At 39.2% G+C, this 20,658-nt stretch overlaps 1 protein-coding gene across 1 annotated transcript in view; it reads left to right on the top strand.

The window, feature by feature from the left end:
* LOC149233862 (Pseudouridine synthase family protein) overlaps positions 1-20,658 on the top strand; it is a 336,954-nt gene that overhangs the window by 219,625 nt on the left and 96,671 nt on the right. The window contains exon 9 of the mRNA XM_089379870.1: positions 20,271-20,344. Within this exon, the coding sequence (XP_089235996.1) occupies positions 20,271-20,341 (71 nt within the window). The 3' untranslated portion in view covers positions 20,342-20,344. The remainder of the gene's footprint in view (positions 1-20,270; positions 20,345-20,658) is intronic.

Here is a 20,658-nt window from a genome sequence, read left to right as displayed (position 1 = left end):
TGACATTAAAATAGCAGTCATGATCTTGTTCTTTTATGAAGACAAGGTCATGGGCATGATCTCGGCTATTATGAAGGCAAGGTCTTGATCCCTATCTCGGTGTAGCTATCATAAAGACCTCGTTGTTATGATCTCAATAAAGGTACAACAATGATGAAAGAGCAACAAGGATGATTGCAGTCATGGTGCAGCAGTGACCCAATTGAAATGCTAAAAGACATACTCTCTGAAATGCAGTAAAGAAGGACACCTTCATGAGATCTCTATTGGGAAATCTGAGACATGATAAGGAGACAATCATCTATTTTCTTAATAAGCAAGATATCAAGTGTGCTTGGGACAAGGAAGTTTCCTCATCTAACAACGTATGGTACCTGTGCAAAATGGAAAAAGGATAAGTTGTGGACAAAAGTGCTAAAGCATGAGAAGGGAAGTTTGGTTTTCAATCAAGACATTTTAGTATAGCTAAGATTCTGTGCTATGGGAAGATTATGGAAAAGAGTTCATATCTTCTGAAGGATAGAGGAAGCTAAAGGAAAGAGGTAGTTATAGATCTCCAGTATGAATGAGATGGTATCCCTCTCAAAAGGATCTTATTAGAAGTCCTTGCAGATATGATCATAGTAAGAAGATGCATCGTGGCATCATATGATAATCATGAAGGACATAGCTCTTGGGAATCTCATTGTACATTAAAGGAAAGGAAGAAGTCATCCAGGACAAAGGAAGCATTTGCCAGATGGGGATATACAAGATCTTGAATATTCTCTGATGAAAACCTCAGCGGAGAATCCCCTAGTCAGGAAAGGCAGCAAGTGTTTCATCAGGAAATCCAAGTTTTGGAATTCATGAGATGATGGTCCGATGAGAAATGAAGCAGACCAAGGGATTGAAGATCTTTTCAATCAAGGAAGCTGCTGGAAGTAGCAAAGGTAAAACGAGGTGTGTATGCTTATGTTTATATTTGATATTGTAAGGTCATGATATATGGTTGCAGGTGACATGGATCAAGCATGATCCAAAGGAAAAGGATCTCCTCCTCTGAAAGGATGCAGAAAGGCATAAATCACATTAGATGAAATCAACATAATATGTCCCTATTTGAAGTATGAGGTGGTTGACTACAAAGCTCCTGGGAATATGTGAGGATGGAAGAGATCATGAAGTATGCAACCATGATGAAGGCAATCAACATCCAAAGGATCAAGGAGATTTGACCAGGAAATCTCCCGGAAAGATGTGAAGGTTCTGATGGAAGTCTGAAAAGATTAAGACCCTTGACAACAGATATCATTGGGAGATGTGTCAACCTACAAGAAGATGTCACTGAAAAAAAGGCCATCACCAAAAAGGTAATATGTGATTTGTTTTCGGTTTCTGACCTCTTGGAGAAAGTCTGGGCATGTGTGCAGGGCCATGATAAGAAGAGTTGTGAAGAATTTCACAACTATGCACCTCGTGATATAGAGCTATCACCATTGAAGGAAAGGTGGAGATAGATGGCCCTGTGAAGGAAGCCCCAGATGTAAAGCCAAGGAGGATACTTTCCAAGATGACATGATGGAGGAAAGTGATGGATGGCTGAACCCGACATGTGAAGAAATCGATGACATCGAAGTCTTGGATCATCAATCAACTAGAAGACCCTATAAAGTACTAATGATAGAGTCCCTAGGTAAGAGGGAGCTCTGGGAGGTTCCTATGAGTAAAGGAACTTGATCAAGTTTCTGAGTAAAGAGAAAATTGGAACTCGTCCCTGGTTAAGAGGGAGAGTTAGACATGAAATTCTTGTCTTTAGTTTGAAAGAAAGAATGGAGGATTGAGTTATCATCTGGCATCGGACACTCTTTCAGGATGTGGTAGGGCATCCAAGACAAGAGTGGGCAAGAGGACCGATATTCTTGAGGGCTGGGAACCCAAGATGAGAATAGTCCTAGTAAGGCATACTCAGAGAACATCTGGGTGGGTATGACCCTAAAAGAGACAATGACGAGTGTGTCTATAAGTCATTGGTCTTGCCAACATTGTACTCTGATCTATTTTTGAGAGATAGAGCAGTTAGTGAAGGCCTTGCTATGTGGAAACAATGTTGGTTGAAATGATGCTATAACAGATGGATAACTAATCCAACTCTTTGCTTATGAGAACTCTTATATTGAGAATGTCCATGTACCATTTATGTATGAATACCTCCCTAGTTAAGAGGGCGTGTTGAAAATAGTGTAACTAGGTTCGGTCTTCATTATGTCAAATTTTGTAACTATGTATTTTTGTATCAAAGAATTATTTTTGCTCTAATTGAGAGCCCTAGACAAGTCATGTAAATGAAGACAATCATGTATTATTGTTCATGTAAATGTAATGAATGTAAGTCCTTCTAGATCATCAATGAAACACTCCAACGTGTACCCATAGATTCATTGCAAGGAAACTGCTCAAAGAAAATTATGAAAGCCTTCCAGATTCACGTCGACTTAATAAATTAATTAATTAATTAAAGGGGCATGTCGGCCTAATCTAGGCTCACGTCGGCTCAATGGATGAGAGGGTAAGCCTATATATAGGCTACGTTTGGCTCCTCTAAAAACGCAATTCATTCACACTCACTCATGAAGAGGAGCAATAGTGATAAGGCCGAAAGAAGGAAGAGTAGCCGCAACAAGTGAGGAGGTATGTTCCCTCATGTGAAGATATCAACGAGTCTGCTCTCCCTCACGACATTCAGATCCAGATTAGGGCTTTACATTTCATAACTGTATGGTTGGTTTGAAAGGCTGTTCTAGCCGCAAATACAAGGAGAAGATTGCTGTTGAAAAGAGCGAAGGTATCATAGGGCTAGAAGAGCCCTAACACTATTCTCATATATGACTTCGTTCTGAAATCAAAGGGTTCTGCTCTCGCTATTTTTGAACAGTCAATGTTGTTACCTTTCGAAGCCCTATAATCGAGCCCTAATCATCTATCTAACAATGTATGGAGATCTACATAAAGTGCAAGGCTAGAACGAGGTTGGAAGAGCCTATCTGGAATTGCTGGTACAAACTGTCATGCTCATTCACTGCAGAAACGCACAGTATGTTTGGGTACACGTTTGGAGGTATTGTCATTTGATGTTGAAGGCATTTTTGAGTCAATGTTTGGGTCATGTAACTTCTCAATAAAGATTCTATAAGAAAGAGTTCAAAGGGTTTTTCCTCTCAGATTTTGGAGAGGTTTTTGCCCTGGCTTGGTGCCAATATCTTGTGTACTTGTGTATTTTGATCTTCTTGTTTTGGTAACTGTTTGAAGATAATAATAGAAAGAAGAAAAATCTAAAGAAGTAATATCTCAAGCAGCTATCATAATTAAGAGAAATTGAATAATTCAGATTGCCCTTAATTTCTCAACAATATTAGAAAATCAAGATCTACAACAAGATTTATTCAATTTCAAATACTTACACAATCAAGAGAAACTTGAAACCACAATGCTTTAGGATATGATGCCCAATTTGAAATATTCCGCTAGGTCAATGCTCATCAATGATTAACAAGTAACAAGATATCCATCACAATGATTATTCAAGATAGCCAGTCAAGATAAAAATCAATGCTTATTGTGAGATCCTAAAAAAGATTTGCTAACTGTGATTTTTCGTGATTAGAGAACAATCACCATCAACGATCCAAATGCAATTATATGTTATCCAATATGCAACTTAAAATGAAATGCAATGCGAGATACCTTCACCACTTAGATCACCACAATATGAGATGCAAATGATTCAAAACAAGCGAGATAAGGCCTCTTAAAGCTAGAGACGGGTTATTATGAGTTTTAAGCTCTTTAGGTGTTTTTCACCACTGCTGCAAATGTATATCAGACCTTCAAAGATTACAAACTAGACTTCCAAATTCACTTATCTCATCAATGATTGAGAACATACAAGTTTGATTAGCCTTTTAAGTTAAGTGCAATAATTGTAAGCTTAAGTGAAAGTGTTTTTAGGCTTATTTAATGTGATTAGATTAGTTTTATGCCACTGTCATAAGAGTGCTTCAGATCTGATCATAAAACAGTGAGGGAAGATTGGGGTAAGAAAGCAAACCCTTAGGCCCAAAGGTCTTGTTGAATGGCTAGATGAGCATCCCTTATTGAGTAAAGCTTCTTCAACCACCTACAACAAAATTTTAGCCTTGAAAAATAATGGATCAGCCCTCTTGTGACCGAAGCTAGGGCTTCTAGGGCTAAATGATGGACTAATGAGACCTCAAGCCCTTGAAGAGTCAATGACAAGTCTGCAATACCAAATGTTAGCCTAGAAAATGAATAGATTAATGGAAAAATAATATAAAAATCAACGTGAAACCATTGCTACACTTACCATCAGCCTGCAACCAGTGAACCACAAATATTAGGGCCAAAATCAAACACCAAACTCAGAAATATGGCCAAAAATGACTGCGGCTAGGGAAACCAAGGTCTAATAGGCCTGCGGCTAGGGAAACCAAGGCCTAATACGCTTGCAGCTACGGTGAAATGGCTTCCTAGGCTTGCGGCCTAGGGCTATAAGCCCACAAGGGCTTGTGGCCAAGCCCGAAAGGGCAGCGGCTAAGGGTTTCAGGCCCTTTAAGGGCTGCCGCTGCCAAAAATAAGGCATAAAAGGCTTGCGGTTTCCCAAGAGAGGCCTCAAAGGCCTGCAACTAGGCCCTAGAAGGCTGCCGCTAGGGTAAGAGGAGCCCAGAAAGACTGCAACCAGCAAAAGAAGGCCCTCAGGGGCTGCGACCACCAAGAGGAAGCCTCAAAAAGGCTTGCATCTAACCAAAATGGGTCATGACACCCCTGCAATCAGACAAAATCATTTTTTTTACCTCCAACCAATGCCAAAATTTTCCTTCAAGAGTTGCGGTCTCTTCTTCCGTGATGGACATTGAGGAATAAGGCTTGAAGAGGCTAGATATTACCCTCTAGGGCCTAGATCAACCTCCTCCTCTTGAATGATTGACTTAGAAATTGGTTTCTGCTTCAAACTCTTGAGCTATCACCTGCACAAATTAAATCGAGAAGATAAAAACCCAATATATACAAAAATTGAAAGAAAACCCCAAAAACTACAATACTATACAAAAACAAAATGGGGTTAGATTAAAAATACAAGGGTTAGTGGAAAAATATTTTACAAATATTTACAATATTTACAAAATAAAATTTTCTCTTATTAGCATATTAAACTTTATGGCACAAGTAATAAATTCGAAAATAGTGAGAAAATAATTTTTTAGAATTTTGCAAAGCCCTCTTGCATAAGTTTTTTGTTAGATCTGTTAGTGTCAGTCTTTCCAGCCTTCCTACAGTGATCAAATATGCTCTTACAAAGTGGTTTCAGAGTGTCAAGGTCAAATTTTGTCATTTCAGTGAGTCTTCAAGCAAAATTTGGTCACTAGGCATTAGGCCTAGGGTTTGCCCAAATGTCAGTCCATGTCATCATTCAGCTGAGCCTATCATCATTCAGAGGGTTTTCATTATCATGTCAGTGTCTAATGAGTCATTTCACACCTTGTTCATGCTTCAGTTGCACCTAGGCAAGGTCATTTCCCTCTCCTAGGGTTTTGAAGCCAATTTCTCTTGGGCGGCTAAATAATCGGCAAAACTCCTATCCTGATGTTCATACACCTTCCCCTATCCTTAAAGTACCTTATCAAACACTTCCCATCACTCAGATCCCCCAAATTCCTCATTTTTTCACAAACCCTAGTTTCTAGCTACAACCTGGCAATTTTCTAGGTTTGGCCTGTGTTTTTTCCTTTTGGACCCCTTCCCCTCGCTCAATCTCTGCGATTCCACTTTCCCTTGTTTCCTAACATCCCTCCCCACTCCCAAAAATTTCCCCAAGAATTTAGAAGCCCCCTATCCCCTTCATTTCGCTCCATTTCGACAAAATCCCTTGTTTCACACATCGGGACAAGTTGCACTCAAATGATGTTTCAGAGAAATAAAAGATGAATTTTGGAAATCTGAGAGAGGTTTTTGTCCATAACATGCCAAAGAAGAAAAACCTCCTTCACTTTTTGCACAGGTGTCATGGTTTTAGAGAAATGCCAAAAGTACAATCGCCGGATCCAAGGAGTTTGGCCAAGGCACAAAAACGGAAAAAGAAGACCAACCCGCTCCGTATCTTGGCTGAGGCCTCTCTCACTCACCATGATACTCATTAGCATCCTCCTAGCAGCAAACTCAAGAAATTTTGAGAGTTTTGAAGCATTTTTGGCATTTTTTGGAATTTTACAGTTTTCGGCCATTTGACTGGTCTCACCCCGCGCGCGACCATACATGGGGGCAACTCAGAACGGGGAAAAATTTGCATTTTTGGAATTGTCATGCAAAAATACACTTGCCTATGGATGGGTTTCAGATTTTATGGAGATTTGGGCTTCCAAAAGCTCAAAATACATGCAAATTTTGACTTTCTGCCCCTATTTTGAGTTGCAGAAAGCTGTCTTGGGAGAAATGACTTTTGAGGGGTCAAATCAACCCCAAATTCAAAAATTCCGGTGGGGTTGGAAAGTAGACTCGCAGACCTTTCCAACGAGCTATCTTGCACCTGATTTGGACACCGGGAAGGCCCTCAAACAGAGCTGTGAATGTGCGCGACCAGTCAGAGTGATGTGCGCGACCAGTCAGGGAAATTTGCCTGTTTTGACCAGTTCGGCCAGCAAAACACTGTTTTCATCTTGGTTGACTTTTGGGGCATGTAAATGATGGATTTTTGTGTAATTTTCATGGCATTTAGATGCTTTTACTCTCCTTCATCACTTCTAGAAGATTCTTTGATGTAAATGGTAAATATTTAATGGATAGGTTCCCTAAGTTTTAGAGGCAAGTTGTTTTGACTGCCTATTATCTAGTGCTTAGTTTAGAATTAGTTGAAACAGCTCCTAGGAAGCTGAGCTCGACCCCTAGAGGTGGGGAAAGGAGTTAGATCATCTATATTATGCCTTCTCTTGCTCATTTTCATGGTTGGACTCTTGAGGGAGAAGCTCCTATTGTATATTTTACTTGTATCTCTGCAATTTGAGGAAAAGGAAGACCAGGGTTTTGCAGTCATTATTGGGATTCTTGTGGACTCATTGTGTTGATGGTGTGTCTCTTCATGTTATTGTAAGCTTTGTTATGTGATTCATTTCCTTTCTTTACTGCAGCTTATTAAACAAATGAAGTGATAAAGTTTGAATTCATGCATGTCATGCTCAGCTTTCAAATTTGTTTAATGTTTATGTTTTCCACTGTCTAAAGAGGATTCAAAGTCATTGTTTGCCCTCTTTAGCTTCTCTTCTTTCCTCCTTGATCATCCATCTCAGCTAAAGGCATCAGCACAAACTCCTACCTTGCCCCAAAGACCCACCTGCAAAAAACTGAGCTCAATCCCCGCACCCGGAATTGCACTCCCTCCTATTGCCACCAAAAACCCAAAAAACCCCAAATCAACCTTCAAATCAGTTTACTAGCCTAATATCTGTGTTACCTTGATTGGTCATCTCTTCCCATTGAAAATTTAACGAGATTGACCAGAGAGAGCCTTCTCATACCCCGTAGGGCTAGCTACGAGGTGAAATGGTTTGATGTAGCTTTGAGATTTGCCTTCTCAGCCTGAGGTGAAATTTCAAGTGCTAACATAGTGGCGACCATACTGGGGAGAACAAACTTGTTTGTGTTGATGTGTTATTTCATAAGTCTTAGACGGAGCCTGAAGTTACGCCAGGTAGCCTTCGAAAACGCTCTTGTTTTACATCAGCGTAAGTAGATAAACGCTGCTTCAGTCAATCTCCGTGAGCTTGTGAATACAACACTTCATTTGTATTTTACCCCAGTACATGTATCAAGTTCAGATCTGATTGTTGACGGTGGACAACGATCAGACACATTGAAAGGCTGAAATCATTCACTGGCGACTCCTTCACTGAAAACTCCAGAGATCAATGCTTCATGGTGACTTCACTGCAGAAAGATCAGTAGCTTCGAGATTTTTAAGATGGATCGGATCGCAAGAAGATATGCTCCCTTGAGCCGAGATCACATTCCAGGTTTTCCGAATAAAATTCCGAAGGTAGATTGGTCAAGGAATCTGCCTATATTTAATGATGATGGTAAGAAGGATGCTGCTTTACATCTAGTTAGATTTCACATGCATATTTGCAAATTGAAGGTCGATTTTCCTGAAGATTGCTTGATGAAGATATTCTTGGCCACTCTGGAAGGTAAAGCCCAATCATGGTATGAAAGTTTGCCGCCTGCTTGTATTTATTGTTTAAAGGATTTTCATGCTGTGTTCATTGAAAGATATAAGGACTCTTATCCATCATTAACTTTAGTTCAAGACTGTTGCAAGCATGCCTATAGTTTTATTGAAAGCCTTGAGAAGTTTTATGAAGATGATAATTTCATGGATGAAGAGATCATGGAAGCCCTGTATGAAACGCCATTTCAGCAGCACACAGAAATCTTAGAGGATACTTGTCAAGATCAGCAAGCTGAAGATTTCCATATGGTTGAAAATGAGGAAAGAGCAAATGTTGTTTCAGATTTTCCCACAGAAAAAGACAGCAGCATGCAACCCATCAAAGAGAGCTCTGCTGTTGAGATCATAGACAGAGTTTTGGATTCAGATGTTCATGAACAGCAAGGTGAGATCTTTGTGCAAGTAAGTGATGAATCTCCTTTCAATAGCTCAGTAATAAATGATAGTTTGAGTGCCCTATCGTATGAAGATAATTACTGTTTAAGCAGAAGAAAACAAAAGGCATTATCTCCTTTGTCTGAAGAGGAGATAGATCAGCTCTTGAAAGGTCTTGTTACAGCCCAAGCTACAGCAGATTTGCAGTGCACACACAGTCAGGAAAGTGTTGGGAAAACTTTTTCCTCTGTTGAAAAAGATGACTGTCTTGTAGATCAGCAAATAGATAATGTTTTCCTTCACAAAGATGATACTCCGGCTGTCATATCATTTGAAGATGACCCACCATATTGTCAAACTACAGAAGATCAGAGCATACAGGATTACCTTTCAGATTCTTCATATATCTCATGTGCTGAAATGTTATTTCAAGAGGAGATTTGCTCACCTACTTGTTCAGAATTTTTTGAAGCCCATGAGCATACTTTTACTGAAGCACATGATGAAGGCAGATCAAAATTTGAAGCAAAAGACACCTTGTTCTTTCAGCAGGAGGTGGCAATGGCAAATCTTCATGTTTTTCACGATCCTCTAGCAAGTTTGTTGCAGCCAGCAGTGATAGTGTTTATTGCAGTGTTCAGTGATGAAGGAGATCATGGTCAGCTATGTTTTTGGATGCTCAGTTATAGGTTTGTATTGTTGACCAGAAGATCTGATACGAAGAATCAGTCAAGAAGGCATCTGCTTGATTGGTTGCATTGGCATTTTGATATAGTTTGATGTATATTGTCTTGTAAGAAACACAGGTGGTTGTCATCATGATTTCAAATCTTGATGGACTGCTGCCCTTCCACAAGCTTTTTAAGTTCTTGTTTTAGTTAAGTCAGTCATGAGTCCTTTGTTAGTCCATTTTCAGTCTTGTTGTTAAGTTAGTTTGAGTCGGTTTTCAGTCATGCATTTCAGCTTGAGTTTTTGACTCCATTGCCCAATGGCTGAAAGCACTGGTCTACTCTCCCAGAGGTCTGAGGTTCTTGGCACCTCCAAGGAGCTACCATCCCCATTGGAGCCAATGTTAGTGTCAGTCTTTCCAGCCTTCCTACAGTGATCAAATATGCTCTTACAAAGTGGTCTCAGAGTGTCAAGGTCAAATTTTGTCATTTCAGTGAGTCTTCAAGCAAAATTTGGTCACTAGGCATTAGGCCTAGGGTTTGCCCAAATGTCAGTCCATGTCATCATTCAGCTGAGCCTATCATCATTCAGAGGGTTTTCATTATCATGTCAGTGTCTAATGAGTCATTTCACACCTTGTTCATGCTTCAGTTGCACCTAGGCAAGGTCATTTCCCTCTCCTAGGGTTTTGAAGCCAATTTCTCTTGGGCGGCTAAATAATCGGCAAAATTCATATCCTGATGTTCATACACCTTCCCCTATCCTTAAAGTACCTTATCAAACACTTCCCATCACTCAGATCCCCCAAATTCCTCATTTTTTCACAAACCCTAGTTTCTAGCTACAACCTGGCAATTTTCTAGGTTTGGCCTGTGTTTTTCCCTTTTGGACCCCTTCCCCTCGCTCAATCTCTGCGATTCCACTTTCCCTTGTTTCCTAACATCCCTCCCCACTCCCAAAAATTTCCCCAAGAATTTAGAAGCCCCCTATCCCCTTCATTTCGCTCCATTTCGACAAAATCCCTTGTTTCACACATCGGGACAAGTTGCACTCAAATGATGTTTTAGAGAAATAAAAGATGAATTTTGGAAATCTGAGAGAGGTTTTTGTCCATAACATGCCAAAGAAGAAAAACCTCCTTCACTTTTTGCACAGGTGTCATGGTTTTAGAGAAATGCCAAAAGTATAATCGTCGGATCCAAGGAGTTTGGCCAAGGCACAAAAACGGAAAAAGAAGACCAACCTGCTCCGTATCTTGGCTGAGGCCTCTTTCACTCACCATGATACTCATTAGCATCCTCCTAGCAGCAAACTCAAGAAATTTTGAGAGTTTTGAAGCATTTTTGGCATTTTTGGGAATTTTACAGGTTTCGGCCATTTGATTGGTCTCACCCCGCGCGCGACCATACATGGGGGCAACTCAGAACGGGGAAAACTTTGCATTTTTGGAGTTGTCATGCAAAAATACACTTGCCTATGGATGGGTTTCAGATTTTATGGAGATTTGGGCTTCCAAAAGCTCAAAATACATGCAAATTTTGACTTTCTGCCCCTATTTTGAGTTGCAGAAAGCTGTCTTGGGAGAAATGACTTTTGAGGGGTCAAATCAACTCCAAATTCAAAAATTCCGATGGGGTTGGAAAGTAGACTCGCAGACCTTTCCAACGAGCTATCTTGCACCTGATTTGGACACCGGGAAGGCCCTCAAACAGAGCTGTGAATGTGTGCGACCAGTCAGAGTGATGTGCGCGACCAGTCAGGGAAATTTGCCTGTTTTGACCAGTTCGGCCAGCAAAACACTGTTTTCATCTTGGTTGACTTTTGGGGCATGTAAATGATGGATTTTTGTGTAATTTTCATGGCATTTAGATGCTTTTACTCTCCTTCATCACTTCTAGAAGATTCTTTGATGTAAATGGTAAATATTTAATGCATGGATAGGTTCCCTAAGTTTTAGAGGCAAGTTGTTTTGACTGCCTATTATCTAGTGCTCAGTTTAGAATTAGTTGAAACAGCTCCTAGGAAGCTGAGCTCGACCCCTAGAGGTGGGGAAAGGAGTTAGATCATCTATATTATGCCTTCTCTTGCTCATTTTCATGGTTGGACTCTTGAGGGAGAAGCTCCTATTGTATATTTTACTTGTATCTCTGCAATTTGAGGAAAAGGAAGACCAGGGTTTTGCAGTCATCATTGGGATTCTTGTGGACTCATTGTGTTGATGGTGTGTCTCTTCATGTTATTGTAAGCTTTGTTATGTGATTCATTTCCTTTCTTTACTGCAGCTTATTAAACAAATGAAGTGATAAAGTTTGAATTCATGCATGTCATGTTCAGCTTTCAAATTTGTTTAATGTTTATGTTTTCCACTGTCTAAAGAGGATTCAAAGTCATTGTTTGCCCTCTTTAGCTTCTCTTCTTTCCTCCTTGATCATCCATCTCAGCTAAAGGCATCAGCACAAACTCCTACCTTTCCCCAAAGACCCACCTGCAAAAAACTGAGCTCAATCCCCGCACCCTGAATTGCACTCCCTCCAATTGCCACCAAAAACCCAAAAAACCCCAAATCAACCTTCAAATCAGTTTACTAGCCTAATATCTATGTTACCTTGATTGGTCATCTCTTCCCATTGAAAATTTAACGAGATTGACCAGAGAGAGCCTTCTCATACCCCGTAGGGCTAGCTACGAGGTGAAATGGTTTGATGTAGCTTTGAGATTTGCCTTCTCAGCCTGAGGTGAAATTTCAAGTGCTAACAAGATCGAGACTTGGAACCAAACAAGGGTGTGATCCCCTCATAGTCTGTGAACTTGGAGGCCCAGGGCTGGAGCAACCTGTAACTCAATGCACTTCAAATGATAGATTATTAAACAAGAGGAGCTTGATTTACATAATAGATCTATAAGCTTGGAGATACCTGCCAGAAGTCGCTAGATCTAGAATGCTTACTCTAGCCCAACACCTAAGGCAAGATACCTATACCAATAGATGTTCCTACTATTGGCAATTGAAATAATAATCAACGTTAAAATATTTCATAACATATTAAATGAAACATCCGACACATACTCAACATATGAGAGACACCTCGAATTGAAACCCAAAGACATTTTATTAAGTGCAAAAATTTCCAGCAGAGCCCTGCTCAGTACATCAGATAATTGTTACATCATCCAAAGATGAAATGAGGAGCTTGATAGCTTCCTTATATAGAAAATGAGAGAAGAAACCCCTCCAAGATGAAAATAACGGCTAGCTGGCTTGATCCTTGTGAAAATAATCTCATCCATCGATCTTCATTAGAAATAATTTGATCTCCACTGTCGATTGAATTTTTATTGTTTATTTTTGAGGAAAATTTCGAATTTTTCTTAAAACCCCTATTTTATTAATACTAAAAATAATATTTTGGACTAATATCCTCAAAAAATTCACTTTGACTTGGCCACCAAAGTCCAATGGGTTAATTTAAACAAAAAAAAATCCATTTTTCCCTTGGTGGAGGATGTTGACACTTATTCTTCGTGATTGGGGGAATTTGTAAATAAATAAATCAGGAATGTGAACAATCATCGGGAGATGAACTGAACAATCACTCCTAATGTATATAACAATAACCTACCTATGGAATAATCAGACGAATCAGTTTTACTGCCTTTGGAGAGTTACTGCCTGGCCTGACATGGTATCAGAGCCAGTTCTAAAAATAGTTGTAACTCCCTTCATTTTTGCCACTGCCTCTGTCCTGAGCGCTGCTCTGCCTCTGTCCTGAAATAGTTTGCCACTGCCTCTGTCCTGAGCGCTGCTCTGCCTCTGTCCATTGCCTGACCAAGTATAGCGCTGCTCTGCCTCTGTCCATTGCCTGACCAGATATAGCGCTGCTCTGCCTCTGTCCATGGCCTGACATGCCCAGATATGCGTTGGTGCCTGTAACGGTAAGAGGGTCGTGAGCTTTGATCACATCGAAAACAGCAGTGCTGATCGCTATGGCTTGCTCGGGCGGGAGTCTTATATCAACCGGCTTCATCTTCGGCTTCGGTTTCTTTGCAAAATACCTCACTGTTGTGGCAAACATTTTTTCGCCACTCTGAATGAGGATTTTTAATTGAGAAGAGCGTGATTGTGGAAGATTGTCATCTGCTATCCATTCCCTGTATGAAGGCCATGGAATATTGCCGACAAAGACGGTGGTGAATCGTGATTTATGTAACGAGTTGCAGCTGCTTGAAGATTTGAAGCGGATGAGGAAGAAGGCGATGGTATCGTATGATATCTCACTGCTTTGTGTATGGTATATCATTTCGATCAGCATCTGGAACCTGGCCTGACATGCTACGCTTTAGTTCGCATAAGCTTCAGGTTCCTGACATGGATTGCTCGCACTGATAATTGGATTGCTGTGACACTAGTAGATTCGGGTCTACGTCGACGGAGTTTGCTGCAAACCTTGTAGATTTTGGAGCTAAATTTGAATTTGCGCTGATTTGTTATGTTAATTCAGTACAAAATATTGGAGATTTGTTTATTTTTGGTATGCGAACCTGACATTCTTTCACTCCCTCCCTCTTCTCAATAAAACCCTAAATCTCTGCACTCGCCAGCTACGATTTATTCTGCCTCCAGCATTTTGGTTCTTACCAGTTTGGGCCTCCTTTTGCGGTTTCGACACATAGCCGCTGCAATTCTGGGGAGTTCCTTTGGCTTAGATTTTTGGGGTAAAATTCTGGGTATTGTGGTTTGCTCACACTATTGAATATTGTGCATACACATTTGATGCAATGAAATTATATGTAATATGGAATATAGTTAGTGCAGCTTTATGAGTTGTGATGGGTATGCGTTGATATTAAATGCCCATGACATGGTATGCTGGATGCTTTTATCTAACATTAGAGGGATTTGAAGAAAATATAGTGCATAAAGTTGTAGCGTAAGGAAGAGATTTGAAATCCTTTGAGAATGCCTTTTTGAGTGCAATTTCACTGTATATCAGCAGAAGTATTTTTTATAGAATGCATTCAATCATCTCTATGGTAGGAATAGTTCTCACTGGCAAGGAGAACTATCCTGAATGGTCCCGAATGATAAAACACACCCTCATCTTCAATGAGTTGTGGAAAGGAGTGTGTGTCGGAGAAGGAGACAATGACCTAGTGCAGCCTACATCAGACAAAGAGCTCGTCATTTGGGAAAACAAGAACAACAAAGCCTATGCATTAATCGTAGCATCTGTAAATGAAGAGGTGAGTCGCCATATTTCATCATATTCAACTGCCTTTGAAGCTTTACAAAAGCTGAAAGAACTCTATGACTCACATTCTGCACTTGAAGTTGTTTAGCTCATGATTAAACTCTTCACTCTTGAACTAAAAAATAATGATCCTCTTGCTCTTGCATCTGAAGTAAAGTCTATAATGCATGATATCAAATCCACTAAGGTTGAGCTGGATATCCCTCTTATTGCTTTTCTCAAGGCACTCTATCCTACCTACTCCAATTATCTTGAGTCTTTACAAGCAAATGGAAATCTTAAAGATATAACCTTTGACTCTCTTGTGAAAAAGTTTGCTGAAAGAGAGAAAGCCTTTGGAAAGAAGACAGCCCTTGAATCTTCTGAAGAGACTGTGTGCCTTGCTCATAAAGAAAAGCATCCTGCTCAAGATTCTACAAGAGGAAGAGGTGGACGAAGAGGAAGAGGAAGATACTTCAGAGGCAAGGGGGGTAGACATTCACAAGGAGAAAAGGCAGACTTACACTGCATTCGCTGCAAAAGAAATGGATCACATGATGCCTCTACATGCAAGCTACCATGGGACAAAATTGAGCAGAAAAGAAACCAACAGAAAGGTAAAACTGATGATATAGACAAAGGTAAAGCACCTGAATCCGCTCACTATATTGAGGTACAATGTAACATTGGAGTAAATGAAGATTGTTTAATGCTTCACTTGCTTCTTCGAAAAATGATTGGTTGCTTGATTCAGGAGCAACCTGTCATATGACTCATAGAAAAGATTTTTTTGAAGATTTCACTGACAATGTTGATGGAGCAGTATACTTTGCAGATCAGTCAAAAATCAAGCCATCAGGGCTTGGCACAATCAGGCTTAAACTGCCTGGTCTTCCAGACTTTCTTCTGGATCATGTTCTATATCTCCCACAGCTCAAGAGAAACTTGCTGTCCTTGGTCCACATCCGCCAGCAAGGTCACTCCATTCATATGTTTGATGGCAAGCTTGAGGTAAGAAAAGCATCTGATCACTCACTTGTCATGAGGGGAATAGAAGAAGAAAGACTTCTCAAACTGCAAGGAACCTCTGCTCATGCACAACATTTCTCATATATTTCTCATCATGAAGAAGGTACACTTCCATCAAGTTTATTATGGCATGCTAGATTTGGACATTTAAACTATGACAGTCTCCGCTTATTGAAGAAAAATGGTGTTGCTGGTTTGCCTACAATTCCTAGGAAACATAAGCAATGTGATGCTTGCATTCTAGGAAAGCATAGCAAACATTCTTTTCATGATTCACATTCAAGAGCACATAGGAAGCTTGAACTCATTCATTCAGATTTATGTGGTCCAATGCCTGTTCCTTCTGCAAATGGAAATAAATATATCATGACATTTATTGATGATTACACCAGAATGTGTTGGGTTTATTTATTGAAGAACAAATCTGATGCCTTTCAAACATTCAATAATTTTCATAAATGGATTGAAAATGATGCACAATCTCATATTGGGTCTATTCGCACTGATAATGGAAAAGAATATACATCAAATGAATTTGAAAACTATCTTCGCCAACATGGGATCAAATATCAAACAACTGTGCCTTATAATCCCCAACAGAATGGTGTAGCTGAAAGAATGAATAGAACAATCTTGAATATGGTACGATCCATGCTTTTCTTCAAAAATGTAAAGATAATGTTTTGGGCTGATGCTGTTCTATGTGCTGCATATATAAAGAATAGATGTCCATCTAATGCTATAAGAAACAAGACTCCTTATGAATTGTGGTATGGACATGTTCCTTCGGTAAAACATCTCAGGATCTTTGGTTCCACCTGTTATGCTTTGATACCAAAGGTACATAGAAACAAACTTGGTGCTAGAAGTCGTAAGTGTATCTTCCTGGGGTATTCAAACACCTCCAAAGCATACCGCCTCTATGATGAAGTAAATAAAAAGTTTGTTGTATCTAGAGATGTAATTTTTCTTGAATCATCCAAATCTGACAATGTTGTTGAGCAGCAACTTGATCGCTTGGATAGATTCACAAAAATGAAATCATTTCAAGAATTTGATAATCAGATTCCACATCTTGAAGGGGGGATTCCTATACTAGATCAACATGTGGAATCTTCTTCTGAAGAACAATCTCCTCTGCATGAAACTCCAACAACGGATGATGCTTTAAGTGATGTAATTGATAGAATTGGGAGACTCAATCTTGATTCAGTCCCAACTCAATCAACAGAGCAGCCTGGACCATCTCAGAAAGGTCCCCCAAAGTGGTTGACAAAGACACTTGAAAGTGTTCATCCTTATGAAATTGGAAAAACAGGAACTAGAAATTCAAACCGACAAAATGGAGGTGATGTAGATGACTCTAATTCACCTGTTGATATGGATGTTACTTATGATTGTGAATTGAACTTGTCTACAGATTTTGAACCAACTTCCTTCAAAGAAGCTGCTTCTCATGATGAATGGAAAGAAGCGATGCAAAAGGAGTATGATGCTCTCATAAAGAATGGCACTTGGAAGCTGGTTGATCCTCCATTTGGAACCAAACCAATTGGCTGCAAGTGGGTCTACAAGAACAAGTACAAAGCTGATGGCTCACTTGACAAGCACAAAGCTAGGCTTGTGGCAAAAGGTTTTGCACAAAAGGAAGGGGTCGATTATGAGGATACTTTTGCCCCCACAGCAAAATGGGCCACCATCCGGACACTCTTTGCACTAGCAGCTCAGAACGGTTGGAAAGTCCATCAAATGGATGTAAAAACTGCATTCTTGAATGGAGATCTAAAAGAGAATGTTTTTATGTCCCAGCCTGAAGGATTTGCTGTGAAAGGACATGAACATAAAGTATGCAAACTTGTGAAGTCCTTGTATGGCCTCAAACAAGCACCGCGAGCTTGGTATGAATAACTAACTGAGCATCTTCTGAAACTCAACTTCAATCATTTTGATCTTGATGATGCAACTTTATTTGTCAAGAAAGTTGGCAAAACAGTTGTGTATCTTGTGGTATATGTAGATGATCTTTTAATGACAGGGAACAACGAAAGCTACATTAAATCCATAAAGAAGGAATTGGGGAAAAGTTTTGAAATGACTGATTTGGGCTATGTTCATTACTATCTTGGCATTGAAGTAACCCAACATCGAAAATCCACATTTCTTTCTCAAAGGAAATACATTGGAGATTTGTTAAACAGATTTGGCATGACAGAGTGCAATCCTCTTTCTACTCCAATGGAACAAAACTTAAAGCTCACATCTATTGAAGGAAAGGAATTTGAGGATGCAACAAAGTATAGACAGCTTGTAGGAAGTCTCATCTACCTCACTACTACCAGACCAGACATTTCATTTCCTGTTGGAATCCTCTCCAGGTTCATGCAAAAGCCTTGTGAGGGACATTGGTCTGCTGCAAAAAGAGTTCTAAGGTACTTGAAGGGAACTCAAGACCTTGGAATCAAGTATACACAGGTGGACGACTTCAGCTTGATTGGATACTCTGATCCAGACTTCGATGGAGACAAAGAAACTGGGGTATCTACTTCAGGATATGCTATGAGTCTTGGATTAGGAGCTGTCTCCTGGAGATCATGCAAACAATCAGTTCCAGTAGATTCCACAACAGAAGTAGAATACGTGGCAGCAGCTGAAGCAACGAAAGAAATTGTGTGGCTCAGGAAAATTTTTGAAGATTTGCAGGTAAAACAAGTACAATCAACTCCACTCATGATTGATAACACCTCTGCAATAAAGTTGGCCAAGAATCCAAAGTTCCATGATCGAACAAAGCATATCAATACTAAATATCATCTGATTCGACATCATGTTGAGGCCAAAACAAGCCATCTCCGTCATTGTTCCACAAATGAGCAAATTGCAGACATCTTCACCAAAGCACTTGGAAAGGAAAAGCTTGAACGATTCAGAATGATGCTTGGACTCACCAACATCCCTTCAGAGTAAGGGGGGGAATGTTGGCACCTAATCTTCGTGATTGGGGGAATTTGTAAATAAATAAATCAGGAATGTGAACAGTCATCGGGAGATGAACTGAACAATCACTCCTAATGTATATAACAATAACCTACCTATGGAATAATCAGACGAATCAGTTTTACTGCCTTTGGAGAGTTACTGCCTGGCCTGACAGAGGACCTTCGAAATTTAATTCTTTTTTTTTAACCCACAAGTTTTTGATGATTTTCCACTTGGAGAGAATTTAATTTCTCTCAAACTAATTTTGAATCAAATTTAATTTATTTTCTAGCTAATTAATTTTTTTATTTTTTCCAGAAAAATTAATTAAAAGACTCGAGAGGGGATAAATCTTTTTCAACCCTCCAAGTGTGTTTATAATAAAATAACTAGCCATGGTGTCTAAATATGAGTAACTATGCACTAAATGATTTCTAAACACATTTTTACATTAAATATTACATTATCAACCCTTAGAAGGGGAAATACACATTGACACAGACCCTCAAGACTTAACCAATTATGCAACAAGACACATGATCTAGTATGAAAGGTACATAGACTCGATAAACACTAGGACTCACCTAAGACCTTGTCAAAGAATTCAACCCTAGCTTTGGGGTATATCTAGGAGAAAAGCTCTGCCAATTATCTGTGTTTATAAACACATATAATTCGGGGGTGTTAAAAATCTTCCTAGGATGAAACCCTTTGAGGATAATCATAGGCTTACCTAGGTGTTATTACATGGCTTAATAGTCATACTAGAATTATTTACAATATGAAAGCAGAAATTGGGTTTACAATGATGAAACTGGAAGCTGAATGATGACAATGATCTGTGAAAACTTTTTCCCACTCCTTTGTATTCTGTTTCTTGGACTGTTGACACATGTGTGGTCAATAGATCCAAACGGTTGGATTTTCTCTCACTTGTGCACTTGACCTTGCTCCTTTTGGCACATTAATGAAGAGCTCTAGTGCGCTGTTATAGTGTTTTTTATCTTTTATTGGTAGGCTTTTGGGTTAGTTGTTTGGTTCCATTCTATCCCTTATTATTTTCTGATCTATACCTCTGCAAAGCTAGAGTTTCCTGATCTAATTTCCAAACAGCTTGAAGTCGCTTAAAGAATTTCTATGGCTGTCCCACTTACTTTTTGGATAACATTACTCTATTATCACTAGTATAGGACCAAATTATCTGTCCTGGCCTGGTTTTTAACTATTTCATTTTGGTTGCGCCCTATCTGTTCCAAATGAAAGTGCTACATGGGTGACATGATACAAAAGGATTGAAAATTGTAAACCTATTAATTTACCTTTTTCAAAAGTTATGTAATGTTTTAGTGAACAGAATATGACTCCCTTAGTGAACAAATATTTAAGTTACTCGTGATTTTTCCATGTTTTACGTTATTGGAAACAAAGGTCTGTTTCAGACTTTCAGTAAAGAAACAAAATCACGACATGTTAAAGCTCATTGTTTACGTTTGCACTTTTCTGTCACAGTGCATTTAGTGGTATTTTATTAGCAAGCTCCATATGATGGCAACAACCCTGGAAACATATTTAGTTCCTTTATGGAGTTTTTATTTAGAACTAGTTTCAAGTACACCTGTTTTTGGGTGCATAGATATTTATTGTTTTTGGAGTGATTTTTCTTATTAAATCTATCTGTTATTATTTTTGAATCACTAAACGAATGATATAACTTATAGGTGACTATTCTGTTGCTGATGCTTGGAAGTTTTTGGAACTGGAGAATGAAATTGCCAAGCATTACATTTAAGAGGTGAAATTGTTTCCCAAACTTGTCCATGTTTCATATATAGTGATTAGATGAACACAGTTGATGTTATGTGCACATTGATTAATGGCATGCTATCTTCCATCAGTGCCTATAACAAAATATCTTTAAAAAGTATTCAAGTACCTCTTGTTTTTCATCATTTCTAAATGTCTTTGGGAAATATATGGTTGCTAATGGTTCAGTGACAACTTTGTTTCAGTCATTCAACTCAACAAGGCATAAAAATGTTCTTTTTTCAAAGGACAAGCAATGAAAATATTCATTCTTTAAGAAAAAATATAGAAATTAGAACTATA

The sequence above is a fragment of the Pinus tabuliformis genome, chromosome J, assembly GCF_031772625.1.
Source record: "Pinus tabuliformis cultivar Carrire ecotype Pingquan chromosome J, CPIR1, whole genome shotgun sequence".
NCBI lineage: Eukaryota > Viridiplantae > Streptophyta > Pinopsida > Pinales > Pinaceae > Pinus > Pinus tabuliformis.
The sequence above is the reverse complement of the archived record's forward strand: the minus strand, read 5'-3'. Positions and strand labels throughout refer to the sequence as shown.